Source organism: Apteryx rowi, unplaced genomic scaffold (assembly GCF_003343035.1).
Source record: "Apteryx rowi isolate R43461 unplaced genomic scaffold, aptRow1 scaffold_921, whole genome shotgun sequence".
NCBI lineage: Eukaryota > Metazoa > Chordata > Aves > Apterygiformes > Apterygidae > Apteryx > Apteryx rowi.
This window is the reverse complement of record NW_020451229.1, coordinates 167,586-185,328: the sequence shown is the minus strand read 5'-3', so window position 1 is coordinate 185,328 and position 17,743 is coordinate 167,586. Positions and strand designations below refer to the sequence as shown.

General features: G+C 38.9%; 1 protein-coding gene across 1 annotated transcript in view; it reads left to right on the top strand.

Annotated features, from left to right (window-relative positions):
- Nucleotides 1–17,743, top strand: part of LOC112978354 (catenin delta-2-like) — a 151,322-nt gene that overhangs the window by 41,021 nt on the left and 92,558 nt on the right. The window contains 1 exon segment of the mRNA XM_026091777.1: nt 14,747–14,864. Within this exon segment, the coding sequence (XP_025947562.1) occupies nt 14,747–14,864 (118 nt within the window).

The following is a 17,743-nucleotide window of genomic DNA, read 5'->3' as shown; positions in this document are numbered from 1 at the left end:
AAAGAGATGAACCTAATAATCTAATGAACTGATTAGTGTTGTAATTAATTGTGCTCAACTGATTAGTCAACAACCAAAGCTGATTTACCATCCCTTCTTCTCGGGGTTCTGCACTGAGAATGTTTTTTCGAGACTGTGGAATAGATGCAGGAAGGCACTTGAAACTCAGATGGGACAGAGAGATTGCTTTGTAGGTTAGGGGAATCATCTTACTTAAGCAATCAAGATCCTATTTGCTTGTTCCTCCAGGTTGATAGGATTGCTTATTGCAATATATTGCAGTATATATTGTATTTTTTTTTTCTGGAGCCTAATCTTTATTGATAGGATTTTTAGACTGGTAAATATASGTATTTACATTGTTCACAGTCTGATTTTGGTGATTATCTTTTTCATTTGAATATAAACCCAAGGCAAAAGAACTGTAGTTTCTGTCCAATAATTTGATTTATAAGACACGAGAAGAAGGTGTTAGTAATAATACTTCTGAAAGTTTCATACTTAAGGGCACATGCAAACGGACTTACTGAGCTTGGGTGCCTAATGAGGAATACTAGAGGAATATGCAGTATGTTGTAACATCTGAGCCGGGACCTATATATATATATATATTTTAGTTTAGTGACAGCAGTGCCAATTTAAAAATCATCATAACAAGTGGAAAAGTAAAAAATTAGAACATAAAAATAAAAATACAATTTATGTCAAAATAGAGCTGAGAATGCAACTGTAATGGCAGTATTTATTTTCATATTTGTACAACTAAAAGCTCCCTCCTCAATTTTCATCTAGCCTAAGGAGAATGCTAGTCTAACATGGAGTGGAAAGCCAAAGTGACACTGTCATGAGAATTTAGACTGGTTTGCCCTCATACAGATGCTATTCTGCATAACAGCATTTCTGAAGCAAACAAGCGCTACTTTATTTATTTGTTTTTTTTTAAGATGCAGCTTTCTTGTTTGCATAGATGCACACTTATTTTCTGTACATCCTTGAACTAGAGCTCATTTTAGCTTGTCACCATTTCAGAGTTTTCACTTGTCTGCAAATGTAATTGTCTGTCCAGTTAGGTACAAGCTTGCTAGTTTATAACTGAATTGCAGATGCAACTTTTTACATTCTTGTCTTGCAGAAGGAATTTGACAGTTGTGGCACAGGACTTTTAACTGTACAAGCCTGGTTGCTCTCAACTGAATTTCTGTGACTAAAGGAAGTCCTGCAAAATATATAGCCAGCAGGTGTATTTGGAATAAGGACTTTCTTACATTCTTAACAGAAGAACATTGTTGAGATAGAGAACTATAATTTAGTAATTAAAACACTTTTTTATTGTGGGCAATTAAGAGATTGTATGGACAGCAACTGAAACTGAATTAAGACGGAATTCCAGTTGGCTCAAATGACTCAGCAATTTTAAATGCAGATAGTAGCCTTCAAGCCGTTTTCATTTCTTGCTTCTGTGGGGTGACACAGCAGTATTCTTTCAAAGATGACTTAGTACGAGACTGCTGGAGACTGTATTATAAACATCTTATTAAAATGGATTAGAGGATGATTCTAACTCAAGTTAGCAGGACACCTTGGATTCGTAATTTCGTGACAGAGGGAAGAAAGAATCTACAAATGCTTCTTTAAGAAAGTAACCCTAAACTTTGAAAAGGAACAACCCAAAGTGTTTCATCTGATTTTTTTTTTAAACTATCCTAGGATTAGGTAAAAGAAAAAAACTAAGTTTTACATTGATTTATTGTTTGGGGAATTTTATTAAATAAACTACTTTTTWAAAAAAAAAGCATCATGTTTGTTTTTAACTGTTAATTTTATGTGATGGTCTGGTTGTGTCATATTAGTCTAAAGACAAATATATCTTCTGTAGCTAGGACATGTCTGCTAGCACTAAACAATTTAGGGTAAAACCTGGAAACAGGATGAGAATGCATTTTGACCCCATGTTAGGTTCTGTGGTTTTATCATAATCAAATGAGGCATTTCAAATATTTCTGACAGTACAGTAAAGCAGCCGGCATATACTCCTGAAACCTGCATGAGCTATGCTGGGAATAAGCCAAGGGGAAAGAACTGTCAAAACCAAGAATTTTTATGTGCATTTGCTAGTACTAGTTGCTCTTAATCCAGAACAAGGTCAAATACATCAGAGGATGCTGAGAAATTTCACATGCTAAATGAAGTTGACTAAAGTCCTTTTCACATGTTAGATGTAAGAAAGATCCTTTTTCCCAGCTGTTGTAGATGTTAGAATTTTGGCTGAAGGAGAGCAATTTTTTTCCTTACAAATAATAAAAATTTAAAATTATATTAAGGAAATAACATTCACAGGATTTTACAAAGTGATGTCTCAGCACTGTAGGGAGTGCCAGTCTATACAGTCAGAATATTTTTAAATGCTTAGAAAAGTCCTGTGTTTTTCAGGTCAAAGTACGTTTCTTTCATGCTTATTCTTAACTCCTTAAAGCATTTTGCCTGCTTCATTTCAGTCATTCCTGTGAATGCAGTTGTAATGCTAAGCTTTTCCTGAGAATATAGCCTATGAAAAATAAAATGGGAGTATTTTTCTTCTTGTGTAATTGTTTTTGCTAGTGCAACTCATGCAAGACAGTCATTCCCACAGGACTAAACAGGATAAATGCAGAGTTCATCTTGAACTGGTGGAGAAAAGGAGACATGGAAATGATGAACAAATAGCCTGCATTTTAATACTTTAGAAATTGCTTGAACAATTAAACAAGCATCAAGTGTAGAGAAAGGCAATTAAGAACATCAAAACAGGCCAATTTGTAAGCATTTGAAGAAAATAATCTAATAAATAATAGGTAGAATGAGGTTAATTGAAAACCATTTATGTCTAACCAACAGTTTTGTTGGAATAAGATAAGAAACTGAACAGGAAAATGAAAAAGAGAAGGGAGTGTTTTACATTGCTGAAGTATCTGACACAATTTTGTTGAGATTTCATGGTGACCAGAGTGGATGGCCAGGGAAGAATATATTAGAATAGTAATACGTCCTCAGAATATGCTCCCAGCTGCCAGTTACCTGTTTTTCTGGGAGCTGGAATGAGGGGCGATGTCTGTATTTCACAGCCTCAATGGGATCCTTCCCCATGAATTTGTCCAGTTGCTCTTGAGCCCATGTAAACCTTAAAATCTGCAGTATCTTCTGGCAAGAAGGCCCACTGAACAGAGATGCCTGAGCTAATTCTGGAGCGCGTAGCTCAGGCAGGAGGAATGATGGGACTGCACTAGCATTTGTTCTAAGTCACTTCAGTTTGTGGAGAAACAGTGAATCAGAAGGTAATGAGAGAAACAAGCTGGCACAGCAGTAACACTGCACTAGTAATCTTGTAACTCAGTGCTAACTTAGGTGTCTCCACTGAATGTTCTGCTGTGCCTTGCAGGTATCACTGCTTCAAATACTAGTGGGGGGGGGCAGAAACTCCTCTGTCCTGTCCACATCCTTTATTCTTCCACACTCARCTAAGTTTATTCCTATACATAATAATAGTATTTAATATAATTTTGAGTGTATGTCTCTCAGAACATCAGTTGCATTCTTCAAAAAACTTTGAGTACTGATTCAGAAGCTGTTGGTTAAATATTGTACGCCACCTCATTCTTCTCTTGCTGTTGGATGGCTACTCAAGTTGTCTGTGCTACCTGTGAGACTGACTGACTCCTCAGTGTTTCATTTGTACATATAAGCAAAGCAGGAGATCCAAAGCTGTTTTCAGGGTTAAATCCAGCAGTCTGGATTCAAAGGCTGGCCTCGTGAGGCTTACGCCATTTCAGGTTCAGTTACTCTCCTCAGTTCTTTGCTTTCCCAACCTCCTGCTGGCTCCGAGTCTTCTTGAAGCCGATGTGATTTCTTTGTTTTTAGTAACTCAATAGATTTCTCTTCCATGAACTTGCCTCCCTTTGAGCCTATATACACTTTTGACATCCACAGCTCCTTTTGGGAAGGATATCTATGGCCCAGCTACGCTCAACCACCATTTCCTGTTTGTTTTAAACATGCCTTGTGCTGGTTCCATCTGATGACCCCCTAGTTTTTCAGCCAAAATAGAGAATGAAAAATTGATTTCTATCTACCTTCTCCATACCCATAATGCCTTCATAGATTTCTGTCATATTCTTCCCCACCCATTATCTGTCACTCTCTCAGACAATGCATTCTGACTTACTAAGTCATTCTTAATGTGGAAGTATGTAGCCCTCCCCTGACTCTTTTCCAGTTCTGCTAAAGCATTTTTGGAATGAGGGGATCAGAATTGTACACCATAATAAGAATGGTGGGAGCAAACTCTGAATGTATACAGTGGTATAGTGCTGTGTTCTGTGTTTTTATTTTATGTTCCTTGCCTTATCCTTGCCTTACAGGCCATTTTGTTCTTTTGGCTGCTGTTGAGTATTGAGCTATCTTTTCATGGAACTGTGTGTTACAATTGCTTGGTTTTAGTCGGTAGCCCTGAGCTCATCATATTGTAAGTGAAATCAGGAATGTGTTTGTTTTTTCCTCATGTACATCATTTTACATTCATCTACATTAAATTTCAAGTCCTTCTGCAGTACTTCCTTGTTAACACTCATCTTATTACTCTGGATAACTTAGTATCTTCAGCCAAATTTTTCATTTCATTGTTCACCTACCTCCTGTTCTGATAGTGTATAAATAAATCGCTCTGCTGGTGACCATACTCCATTGTGAGAACTGACCATTTGTTTCCTATTTTTAGCAATTAACTATACATCTTCCCATGGTTGCTTAGTTTCGTTAAAGTCCTTTGGCTAGGAGCCTTATCGAAAGTCTTTTAAAGAGTGAAGCAAATACTGTCAATCAGGCTGTCCCTAATCTAACATGGGTGTCAGTGTTCCCTTAGTCTTTCCTTGACAAGTAAGGATATTCACAAATGTGTTTATTCCAGGGGACTATTTTGGAGGAAGACATGCCCTAAGACCATTGCCCTAAGAGGATTGCAAGGCTGTTCAGTAAGTGGCAGGTTGTGTATTTTAGAGAATCTGAATTTAAGTCTTCAGGCTCTTACTGTAGACTCTTAGAAGCTGTATAGCTTTTAAAAATTACTCATTAGTAGGCATCCAATACAATTCAAAATTGTTCCTCCTTATTCTCGTTTGGTTTGTATATCCCCTCACAAGATCTCATTTCAGATCAGAGGGTTGTGTTTGTCTTAAAATAACCTCCAACAAAAGGGCTCATTTTCTGTGATAATGATTGTTTCTTTTCAAGACACAATTTGTTTGCAAAGCAGATTAGGGATTTTGGTGGAGCACAAGAAGTTGAATGCTTTTACCTTTTTAAAAAAAGAACACAACCCCATTCTGTGTGCAAACTTTAGCTTTTCCTATGCTTCACTTGCTTATATTCACCATGGTTGTTACTCGAAAGCATAGTTGAAGCAGCCTTTCATACTATAGAGAGGTATGGACATAAGTCTCTTTTTAACAGAGTAAGAATTGTCAGACATCTTGGTCAAGAGTAGGAGGAACATCTCAGAGCACTCCTAGTTTCCTGCAATGTTATGTGATATCAGGAGCTGCTATATGTCTGTCTTGCTGCATTTACTTGGAGGATTGCAAGAGAAGCACATGGCCAAAATAGTTTTTTTTAACTGCCTTTGCTAAGCCACATAATACTGGCTTTTCTTTCAGCAAAGAATGCTGCTAGGCTGTTATATTCACAGCTTTCACAGTGAGAACTGAAGCCTGTTATTGAGACCTTCTCTGTCTTTGCCACACTGTGGGGCAATCATTCTTTAACAAATTCAGAGTTCCACTGTTGAGCAGAGTGTCTTACTAAATTCTAGGAAAGAATCAAGTTGGAAATGTTACAAATGAAAATGGAAAAAATGTTTTACCATTGACATCTTTAAACTGTTCCCATTATGACCTTCATGGTCTGCACCACAGCAGCTTCTTCCCAAGGGCAGGCAGTGACGCGGTAATTCACCTCTTCCCAACTGAATGAACACTGTGGACAAACTGACTTTCATCTCCTGCAGGTAGTGTGTTAAAAGTGGTGTATGGATGAACAGCTGAGCATTAGTAAGTGCAATGATTTTGATGTAGCCAGATTCTGCATGTCAGAGAAATGAAATATCAAATCAGAAATTTGCTAGGGATGGAATTTTTTTAGCAAAATTTAAAATACTTACTAAATACACTATATATAATATCTATAGTATTCACAAGAGAAATTTAAATGGAAAACCATAGCAAAATGGTGCGGGCGGGAGGGGTAGGATTAGAATTTTCTGTTAGAAATTAGATTAGATTTTCTGTTTCTTTCAGATGGGAATGTGTTTCATTAGACCATGAACCCCTATAGGAAATATTTTACGCCATAACATTTTGTTTTAGAGAGACTATTTCTTTTAAGATATTTATGGCACTGTATGTTCTTCTGTTTCTACCAGATGTCTCTTCAAAAATTACTAAAGTAAACAAAAATTATATTAGATGTCAATTGATTTGCAGATCGCACACAGTGGTCATTAGAAACAGTACATTTAGCCTAAGGGTTAGACATGCAGATGCAGAGCAGTAAAAGCTACCTGTTGAGTGCTTGCCTTGGTAGGCTAATTGCTGTGATGTTTTGAAAATGAAAGGTAYGGCTGAATAATGAAAGCTAAATCACATTGTCATAGCATTTGATAGAAAGGATAATAACCAAGACTGTATCCACATTAAAGTGTCAGATGTTTGTCTAATTGTAAAGTATGCTTTCAAAGTGAAATTAATACCTAAGAGCTAAAGATCTGGGGCCAAATTCTTTGTTGATGTAAATTGGTCTTGCTTCATTAATCACAGTTGAGCTATGCTGATTAATAGGGAAGAATTTGCCCCTAAACTGCGTTATTCTTAACCACATTCAGAACTGCAAGGAACACCAACAGGGTGTTTTTTGGATAAATTATTACTAACCTGAAGGCCAACTTATAAATAAAGAAGGCTATAATTAGTACTAAGAACACTTAGCAAGAAGGATTCTTTATGGTGACCCCACTGCATGTTATAGCTGTGTTTTGTACCATGGTGAAATGTCCTGCTCATTTAAAATGATACTGCATTGAACTGTCATTCAAATCAGGCAAAATTACAAGGTGTATCTGTGGCAGTGTCTGAAAAATCTGTTTCTATCTACTATTACTTCCAAATAATAAGCTGGTTTTGGGGTTGCTGAAAGCCTAACATTTAGAAACTCTTAATAGTGGAGACTTCTTGTGTTTTATTTTTTCGTCTTACTAGTTTGTTTAAATTTGCTAGTTATCTGAAAAATTACTTTTCTCATCAGCTAGTTTAGTTTTCAGCACTAGGGGATGGTTGAAAAAAGTTTTAGTGTGCAAATAATGATTTTTAAAAATCAGAATTTGTCTAAAAGTACTGAAGCTCTATGTAATCTGTTTGCTCTATGTCCAAAGGCTGCACTGAATACTTAGAGATAAGCCAATGTGACTCAAGGTCTTACTCCATTATAAAAAGCCCTTAAAAACTGATCGTTGTCAATGGACTGCTAATGACCGTGAGCACACTTGCTGGATGTGTGCATGGTATTGGTTGCTTTGTTTTGCTGTCAGTGTTACTGTATTAAACTCTTGCAACAAAGAGCCTGAACACTTACAAAAACAGCTGAAAGCAAGCAGAAAAAATAATAGCTCTTATGTGATCATCTGCTACACTGCAGGCCAGCTTAAAGCATCATCACCTCTCAATGCAGCCTCCCATGGGACTGGGGATGTCAACTTGCTGCTGAGACAAGGCTTTATCACTGAAGAAGATTTTTTAACCAACTAGACAGAAATAAAGCTAGGTAGCATATAAGAGAGTATATGTAGAGGAGGCCAGCAGCAGGGAATTTTTGTGTGTGTGTGTGTGTGTGTCTGTATGTACAGATATCTATATCTCTCTCTATATATAGATATTTGACAGATGAATATAGAGGGTGCTCTGAGAATCTGAGTTTCAGGATTGGATTGGATTTGGCAAGGAGACTACTGGTGAGGTTGATTCTCTTCTGGGTACCATGAGGATACTTTCCTAGCCCTCTGGCATTATATCTGTTATCAGCCTTCAGCACTGTTGACTGGGAATTGCTCTTGACTAAGTTTAAATACTGATTGAGAGGGCTGCATCTATGTGGCTTTGTTTTCTCCAGAAGAGATTTGGAGAAAACTTCTTAAAGGTGGAAAAGTGCAGACATGAAGAACTACTGGGATGCACTAGGAAAAGCATCGCAGCAGGTCGAAAGAAGTGATTGTTCCCTTCTACCCAGCCCTGCTGAGGCCACACCTGGAGTGCTGTGTCCAGTTCTGGGCTTCCCAGTACAAGACAGACATGGACATATTGGAGGGAGTCCAGCAAAAGGCCACCAAGATGACTAAGGGATTGGAGCATCTCTCATATGAAGAGAGGCTGGGAGAGCTCGGATTTTTAGCATTGAGCAGAGGAGGATTGCAGGGGGATTGTATCAATGTGTATAAATACCTGATGGGAAAGGTGAAGAAGAAGCCAGAAGTCTGTCAGCTGTGCTCAGTGACAGGACAAAAGGCAATGGGAAAAAATTGAAGTACAGGAAATTGCACATAAGCATAAGCAAAAACTTTTCTGCTGTGAGGGTGGGCAAACACTTGAACAGGTAGCCCAGAGCAGTTGTGGAGTGTCCATCCTTGAAAATATTCAAAACCCAACTGGACAAGGCCTTGAACAGTCTCCTTTAGATGACCCTGCTTTGAGGAGGGAAGTTGGGCTAAACTATCTCCTGAGGTCCTTTCCAACCTGAACTGTTCTATGAGTCTAAGATTTTCATGTTCAAATTGCTTTTCTTCAAAGTCAAGTATAGGGGCCAGTCAGAGGCTTACTTGACAACATATGGCATGGTGCAGTGCTTTTGGTATGTTGCTAGTGCACAAAAGTTTATTTCACTCTTCTGCTGTTTGTACATATTCATAGTCACACTGTGGATGTGTAAATGCACTTTATTTTTCTTTTAGCTTTAGCAACAGCTCTAGAGACATGTCGACCCTCATGCCCTATACATGCCAGACTAGCAGCGTGGGAGAGCAAAGCCTGCCACACAGTCACAGTTCCTCTCAACAGTCTGGCTGCACTGGAGTATGTTTTAATGACATACTCTAAGCAGCAGCCTGGGCACTGTCTCAGCCATGGTCTATTTTTTCACTGATGGTTGTTTTCGTAGTCTGAGGGCTCATTTCGAGTAGTTGTCTTGTCCTAGAGCAGAGGAGCTTGCATTCTGTCCCTTGGCTGGATGCATCAAGGTAGCTTGTTTCTCCAGGCTGCAGATGTGTTGCTTACAGATGTGGCTTTTCCATCTGCTTATCCAACAGGCACCCGATGCTGTTTCTGTGTGGTTTTGAATTCCTGAGGATGATGGCACAACCTACCAAATGTTTTGGTGGATATACTCTTCTAAAACTGAGCCTCTGTGGAAACCTTTATTAAGAAATGCTTTGAGGGTGGTCTATAGATGCCCTCATGTCACAAGGTCTCTGTTCTGCCAAAGAGACTTTGTTGTCAGTCATTGTGCTGGAGCTGGAGTATGGGCTGGAGTATGGAACTGGGCTGAAGTATATACTGCAAGTTAAGTTGTGCAGTGGTCTGGAATAGTAGACAAAGCCCCATGTCCAGTGTATTTTATTTGCCCCATGTAGCAATAAACGAGTCCCACGTCAGCTCCCTCTGTCGGGAAGCAGTGAACACTGGGAGTAGTAAAAGAAAACATAGCAACTTCTTGACAGTCTTCTTTCTGGGATCACTGAATGCTCTAAAGGACAGTCCTTTAGAGGAAAACAAGAAACAACCAACCAAATCACATGCGGGAAGTTAAAGAAGACCACATTTCATGTATTTACTGGTGCTGAGAACACTGAAGAGTCAATCTCTTTTTGCTTTATGAGAACCAGAAGTGCCAGGTGTTCTCCTCAAGGATCTGCACAGTTCCGGAATTCTCTCATAGATGCTCCTAATCCCCTGCCTCTCCCTGCTCCACCTTTCTGTCATGTATCTCTCCTTCATTTCACTTTAACCCACATTTGTTTTGGAGACAGGTGACACAACACATTACCAGGGTAGTTTTCAGTACTTCAAGGTGATTGAGGCAATCCTGGCCTTAGGACATCCTCCTCTCCAAGCAGGTCCCTACACACTTTGCAGCACATTGCAGAGTTCATGCTGAGCAACTCAAGGAAGGGTTTCTGTCCAAGCCTGACATCTCTGTAGTCCACTGCATGATGGCCAGGATGGCTCTCAGGACTAAAGCTCTTCGTGGTGTGCAGCCTTAGTAATAACAGGAAATTATGCACCAAGCACGTATTTGTAGCTGAATGGACTAGGCTTTCAGTATAATATGCAGATGGGTCGCAGCCTCCTGAAAAGGCTCTTCCAGGTATGATACCGGTGAGGAAAGTGTGGGAGAAGGATGTTTTGGATGTTAAAATATGGGACTTTCCACTAGCTCAATGAATATGTGCTGAATAGTAATTTCTGCCTACTGCCTCACTCACAGAATGATTCTTGGGCATTTTTTCCACTCAGTTGCAACTCAGTTATTCACTATGCTCCTGAGGGGCTTTCACTTATGAAACATAAACTTGGTTCCTACAACATTAATGGAGGGTTTTTTGAGTTCCTGATTTATATAAACTTTACCCCCTCTCTGGGAAAACTCTTTTTGTTGGCTAATATATCAACTGGAAGGAATAAAAAGATTGAAACTGTTAAAATCCATCCCTCTTGCACAAAACTTTGGGGGATAAAGCTATACTTTGGACTCATCTGAAGTTCCTTGCCAAAGACGACTTCTGATTTTGCCTAGTTTAGGATATTATGCAGGAGGACCCATGCAGAGGAGGACCCATCTCAATTTCATCTTTGTTAGAGGATAATTTGTTCTCAAAGATTATCATACACAACTGCAGGGGGATCTGTAATCTACAGACCTGTTGCTGATACAGGAAGGGTGAAACTGCTGGATGTGATCTGAGCACACTCAAGGAGGGCAGATGCCTCTGTAGATACTTGCAGCTGGGAAAGCCAGTGGTCTAAAAGAGACATCCTCTCTGGACATGAAAACATTTAGCAAAGTGTTGACATTGCTCCCAATGACAGTTCTACAAATTTGTACTTCCGTATACTTCCACAAGTATCAAACCTTAACAGACGATCAAACTTTTGCTGTGGCTGCTTTTATGATGGAGAACTAAATTGTTCTTGAAAACCTGTGCATCCTGTCTCCATATCTTTTTGAAAATCTGTAAAACGTGGTTTCACCTTAAAAGTATTTGGTTACTGAAGCTAGAAAAAATATGTGCTTACTTAGTGAGACGTCTTACTGAGAGTAGATAATACCAGTGCTCCAGTTTAAGGTTTCCACAGTGACCTGTAAATTTACAAATGACAAATCATGTCTTACTCCCTGTCATGCTGCCAGCTACAGCATGTTGGAGTTAATAGCTAGAAATAAAAAAATTAAGATGGCAGAGTGTTTTCTTTGGCAGCTCAAGGAAACTGGAACTTGCTTGCAGAACTACATCGCCTGAGCATGGAGATATTAGAGGCCTTCCACGAAAGATCTGTTATCAATCATTTACAGAGCTGGTGATATGTTTCCTTCAATAAAGGTGAAATGGGAATAATTAAATAAGAGGGTGCATTTCTTTTTAAATAATCAAATGAACATTTCTGCCAAAATGTTGATGTGAAGTTTGAATTTGTCTTGTTTTTTAAGCTATTTCGCATCTAAATTAACACACTAGATCTGGGGAGAACTGTGGTAACTAAGAACCGTATTCAGGATCTAGTGCTAAAGCTAGATGGAGAATTTTAAAAGAAAAGGAGAAGCAGTCACAGGAATTCATCTTACCCACCTTGTGATTCTAGAACCAACTGGAGCATAATGGGGAAGGGTGATAAATGGAGGAACTGGACTCAACAGCTGTTCCAGACAGAGCTAAGAGATTCATCTTCTGTGAAGGCTGTCCCCCTAGTATATCTGTACTACTTTGTATATAGACCTCATATTGTTTGTTTATCTAGAAATAAATGAGGCAAACAGATCACAGCTCAGGGACTATAAGGATGTCTGTATTGCTGTCTTGTTGAGGAGGAGTTTCTGGAGAGCTTGGAGAGGAGCTGAGAGACTGCAGGTCTATTCAGGCTCTGCAGAGTCAATGTGACATGCATTTCACCATGCTAGAGAGAATGAGAAATCACCCCTGTGAAAAGGTCTGGGGAAAGTGTTTCTACTGATGTGTAAGTCTGTATATTTTGAAAACTTGCACTTGGTATATGTAACAGCAGCAAATGAAGAAGCCTGGATAAATAATGTTAATACAGAATGTTACATCAAGTTCTGTTTAAAGATTGTCAATAATATTTCACATATTTCTTGGCTAGYGGGGCAAGGAAAAGTGGAGTGCAGAGAACACTTCCTCAGCATACTCCTATTGTAATTTGTGCAGTCACTCCATATGCGATATTCTTTTAGGGCTGGGTACAGCCTTTTCTTTTTCTTCATCTTCTTGGAGGGCAGAAGAGCAGAATTTCAGAAGAAGGAAGTCCACAAATGCCCCTTGACATCCTCTCATGCCCTTGGATTTTTCAGATGCATGATACTGCTTTTTCTACATGGGTTGCGGCTCAGGAATTTCAGGCAGAGCTCTTGCCTTTAATAAGGTGACTGTCTACTCAAAATACATCTCAGCCAGAGTCCCCAGCACTGCAAATACAGGGCATAGGCACTGTTTGGGGAAAATCATGCTCTATAATTCTAGTTTCTGATTTCCTTCAACCAGAGGGGAAGTGGAAAGGTTTCAGTCACTTTAGACTGGGAGCCAGTGGAAGACTTTTTCCGGTTGATGCTCTCTGGACCACACTTTCTAGATGAAAGAGGGTTCTGAGGGTTTCCTCCTGAGCTGGAGGAAATGTCTACATCTGTTCCTCCTGTAGCAGCAGAGAGAAGAAGCAGTGAGTCTAGGGGCCAGAAAAAAGAACAGGACAACACAAAACTTGCAAGCCATTGTGGAGGAGACATTTCTGATGTATGATGAGGGGTTAACTAAGCAGTCTCAAGGAGAATGGAAAGCAGTGCAATTGTATGCTAAGGAGATAAAGTAAATATTTTTCATATTCCTGGGCTGTATGTTTTCATGGGGCTATCTGCATAGGTGAGGGGAGCAGTACTGAATTATCAGACCAGCAGTGTGGGAAAGCAGAACTAATTAGGACTGTGTGGGGATGCAAGTATAGATTAAAAATTATGTGTGTTTAGGGAGCAGAATCAATTAGGAACCTGCCTTTTAGGGACTAAGGGATTGTCCAGTTCTAAGATCATTTAATCAGGAAAATTATTTGGTGCTTTGTGGGACCCACAGAGGTTAGGATGGGAAGAAGTAGGCAGAGTAAAAAGAGAATTGAAAGTAAATCTATCCTTAATTTGTCTCACCTTCCTCCATCCAAAATTCATTCCCATCTCCCAGGATTCTTGTCCTCTTTCCATCTTTAATGCAAAGGCAACTGCATAAGGGGAAGAGAGTGCCTTATCTCTTCCCCAAGCCAAAGAGCCGATGCTCTCCCTCCCATTTACATACATTGGTATTAAGTACTTAGGGCTGGTGTGAAGTATTATCTGTTCTTCCTTTGTATTAACTTTAGGAGTAGGGAGAGAGGAGCTACAGAGGAGCACCTCAAGAGAGGGAAGTCTGCTCCTGCTAAGGGAGACTTATCTGAAAAGTTTTACCCCGTTCCTAAGATTGCTAATTCAGCCTTTCCAAACTGGAATTGCTATGCAAATTTGAATGCAGTTTTTCTCAGAAAGCTTGATGTTAACCAGTATAGATTCTGTATATGTACACTTTCACACATATGTCCTTCTTTATGAGTCACTTTTTGAGCTTTATAACTCACACTGTCATTCAGTAAATTTTGTCTTAGTTCCATTTTTATAAATATGTTCAGAAGCCCTTCTGGCCCTCTGAGAAACACAAATTGTTATAGTAAGCTTATGTTTTAAATTTTGCAATGTAAAACAACACATATAATTACCCAGAGAGAAGATTGGGGCATTACTGTTCTCCCAAAATGAGAGAGAGAAGGAAACGCTCATGTAAAATGAGAAGCAAGAGGATGGAAGCATTACCATTCCTGAGCAATATCAGGTGTTTTATGTTATGCTTTGATAATACTAGTCTCTCAGGTTAAGAGCCCTGACTACTGGGCTTTTCAAATCATAGCAGACTTCTTTGGCACAACCTCTAAACTTTTCACAGCCTGATTTTTATGGACACAGTGCACTTTTTCAACACACTTTCTCACAAAACCTACTTTACTCTAACCTACTCTTAAAAAAAAAAAAAAGATGGAAAGAAAAATGATCAGCCCCTCTCCAAATGCTGGTGGGCCACAAGTCTTTGAGCTCAGGTAGGGCCATCCTGGCCAGAGCCTCAGCATTTTCTTGCAGGGGAGCTGAAATTTCCGTTTGTTCCCCTCTGTGTTACATTTACTGAGCTCATTCACAGCTGTCTTCATTATTCACAGCTCTGAACTGATGAAAGGAGAAAAAAAGCAAATGTTTTATACGTATGTTAATTGTGAAAATGTTTTACTACAGGAGGTGGATAATGAAGTTGTGAAAGTAGTAATGAAGTTGTGAAAGTAGTAATGAAGTTGTGAAAGTAGTAACCGTTGCTGTTGTTTACCAGGAATGTCAGCTCTGCTGGAGAGGAGGCCCGCAGAAGGATGAGGGAGTGTGATGGCCTGACAGATGCATTGCTCTACGTCATCCAGTCTGCTCTGGGGAGCAGTGAAATTGATAGTAAGGTTTGTCATCTTTGTCTTTTCAGGAGAAAGAAATCCAGGTCCTCAGGGTACCTCAGGAGTATCAAGTACCCAGTAGGAACCAGAAGTAAAAACAGTGTGGTGGGCTTACAAGACAAACAGAAAAGAGTGAAGTGGTTGCCGTTGAAAAAAGTGGGCAATTAATAGGCAATTCCGCAGCATTACCAACATTACTTTTTCTTTGAAGAGGATCAATAAATGCTTTTTAATAATAGCTGTTTTAGGTCGACATAAAAATACATCTTTAGTTCTCTGAAAGTACTAGAATATGAACATACTTCTCCAAAGGTGAAAGGTACTGCTTAAATGAAATGACTTCAAGGAGTTACATATTGAAGATTTCTAATATATGAAATACATTAAAGTATTTCAGAGAAGGAGAAAAATGCTAGTTTCAAATATATTTTGCATTCAGTATATGGCACTGAAGTAATTACAGCTGTTGCTCCAGAACAACCTTTGTCCTTTTGCAATCCCCTAAGAATTTTATAGCAGGAGAGCAGCCTTCTACACAGCAAAATTTTAAAGCCTACTGGGCTAGTATTTCTAAATTATCTTTCACAGATAGTTGTCCGTAGACCTATGTGGATTTATAGACTGGAGAGGGAAAATCTCCAGAACTTTATGGTTGCTAGCCTGAACCAACTGGATGGATTTTGTCTATATGTTCAGGGAGGGAGGGAGGAATTATGAAAGGTTCGTACCACACAGTGCAGGACTAGTGGCCTGTGGGTGTTTTTTTGTTTTGTTTTGTTTTTTAATCATAACCCAGCAGTCTATAGTCAGTCTTCCATTAATAAAAGTTACTGATAAGTGAAGGAGACCGACACACAAGGTAGGCACCACACTTGAAAGAGACTTCAGAGCAAACTCAGCTGCTGTCTGGTGCCAGCTACCTCCTACCCCTTCCTGTCACCTCCTGCAGAGCCACTCGGGAAACATGGGGGTGTTTTTTGCTTCATTAGCTTTGGAAAAGCTCCCTGATTCAGCTTGTCAAATAGAAGGTAAAACTTAGAAGGCTTCATGGAAGAAGAGTGGGAGGAGGATTAAAGGGGAGGAGGGAGGAAGTCAGTTTACACCCCCTTCTCACAGCTCAGCTGCTGTTCTTTCAGCCATCCYTTTGTAGGTGACTAGACTGATTTCAGGATTGTTTTACTGTTAAAAGGTCTAAATAAGGAGCATAGTAAGCTCCTGGTTTTGCCTCTTATAGTTAGTATAAACTGTTGCATTTATACACTAATTTGGAGCTGTTATGACTTGTAAAACTGTGGGCAAAATCATATGGAGAAAAAATGAGGACATGACAAAAAAATGATTGTCCCTGCCTTGGCAGTTTTAACCTCCTGTTTTACAGATTTTTAACTGTATGAGATAAAGCAATTGTGCAGTTAAATACAAAATAACATTGTAGCCGCATATCCCAAAGCAGAATGTGATTTTAGTTGGACCGCATATTTAAATAAGTGACTCTAAAACACTTTTTAATCTAGCTTCAAAAATGGTGCTAGTGTAACAAAAAATGAACTTCTGAAATTGAATCATAAATTTTGTTTTCCAAATGCTATGATAATTGTGCTATTAGACAGTTTATAAGACTGCTGTTGACAAAGAACAGAATTCTGGTCCCTGCTCTTACAAACACTGAAAGAGGGCATGGAACTCACAAGCATATGTAGGATTGCTGCTAAAGTTGCACCTCATGTGGGTAAAGTTAAGAATGCCTAAATCTTAGCAGCACTAGGAACTGAAGTTGTGGGGTTTATTATAAACTTCTAATAAGAAAAAGCTATGATACTTCAAGTTAAAACATTAAAAATGATGAATTAGATATGTTTTACCTAACAAAGTTACTATTCTTAATCTGCATTTGATCAATTAAATAAGAAAGACTCCTGAAGTCATATATAGGCCTCTTATGGTGACCCTTTTAAAAACACCTGTAGGTCTAAGAAATAAAAGCCCATTAAATTCAAAACTACAAATCAAAGAGGAGTAAAGTTTGGTTAAGTATGTGAATTGAACCTGCTTTATAGGCTTGTGCAAGTTCATCTTAATGAAAAAGGTATCTGTTGCATGTGTAGCCTAGATGTTTGCTTCTCAGTTTTTAGTTTGAGATAACATTGTCCTCACAGTGGACTCAGCTAATTTGTTTTTGGTATAGATGTGAATTTTAACTGTGACGATTATTATTCCTAAAAAGGTGAACCAAAATTTAGGATGCTAATAAACAAACACACACTTCAATTTCTGCACATTATAGCTGTATAGAAGTAAATTTAGCAATTAAAAAAAAAAATCCTGTCCAGTTAAATCTGAGTTCAGTATTTTATGTCATCTCTAAAACTTCATGTCATCTCAAAAACTGTGGGCCAAATGCATACCTGGCATAAGCTCATAAAATATGTGAAAGTAAATGAAGTTACATCTTTTTACCTCACTGTATAAAACCCCTGCTTTCTGTGCCTCCAGAAAATCAAGTGCATGTATTTCTCATGAGGGATAGTCAAACCAAATTGAGCCAAGTAAAGGAGTAGGCTTCAACTGAGTCTAAACTAAACTTCTTTTAGACTTGCAGAAATCATGTTGAATTCTCAATGCCCTCTTTTTCCTGCCCTGGGTCTCACTCCATTTCTGGGTTCCAGACAGCATCATATGCAGAAGGCCCAATGGATCTGGGGGACAAACAGATGAAAGGGAAAGACTGGCCACAAGTTATTTGCAGCCTGGCTAAAAGTAGTAAAAGCAGGAAGACTCCTGAGATTCATAGTCTTATTTGTCAGACACAAGAAACGTGATGTGTTTATATCCATATTATGCTACAAGCACTTGCAAAACAGAACCCAGACCTCATTTTCTGGTAA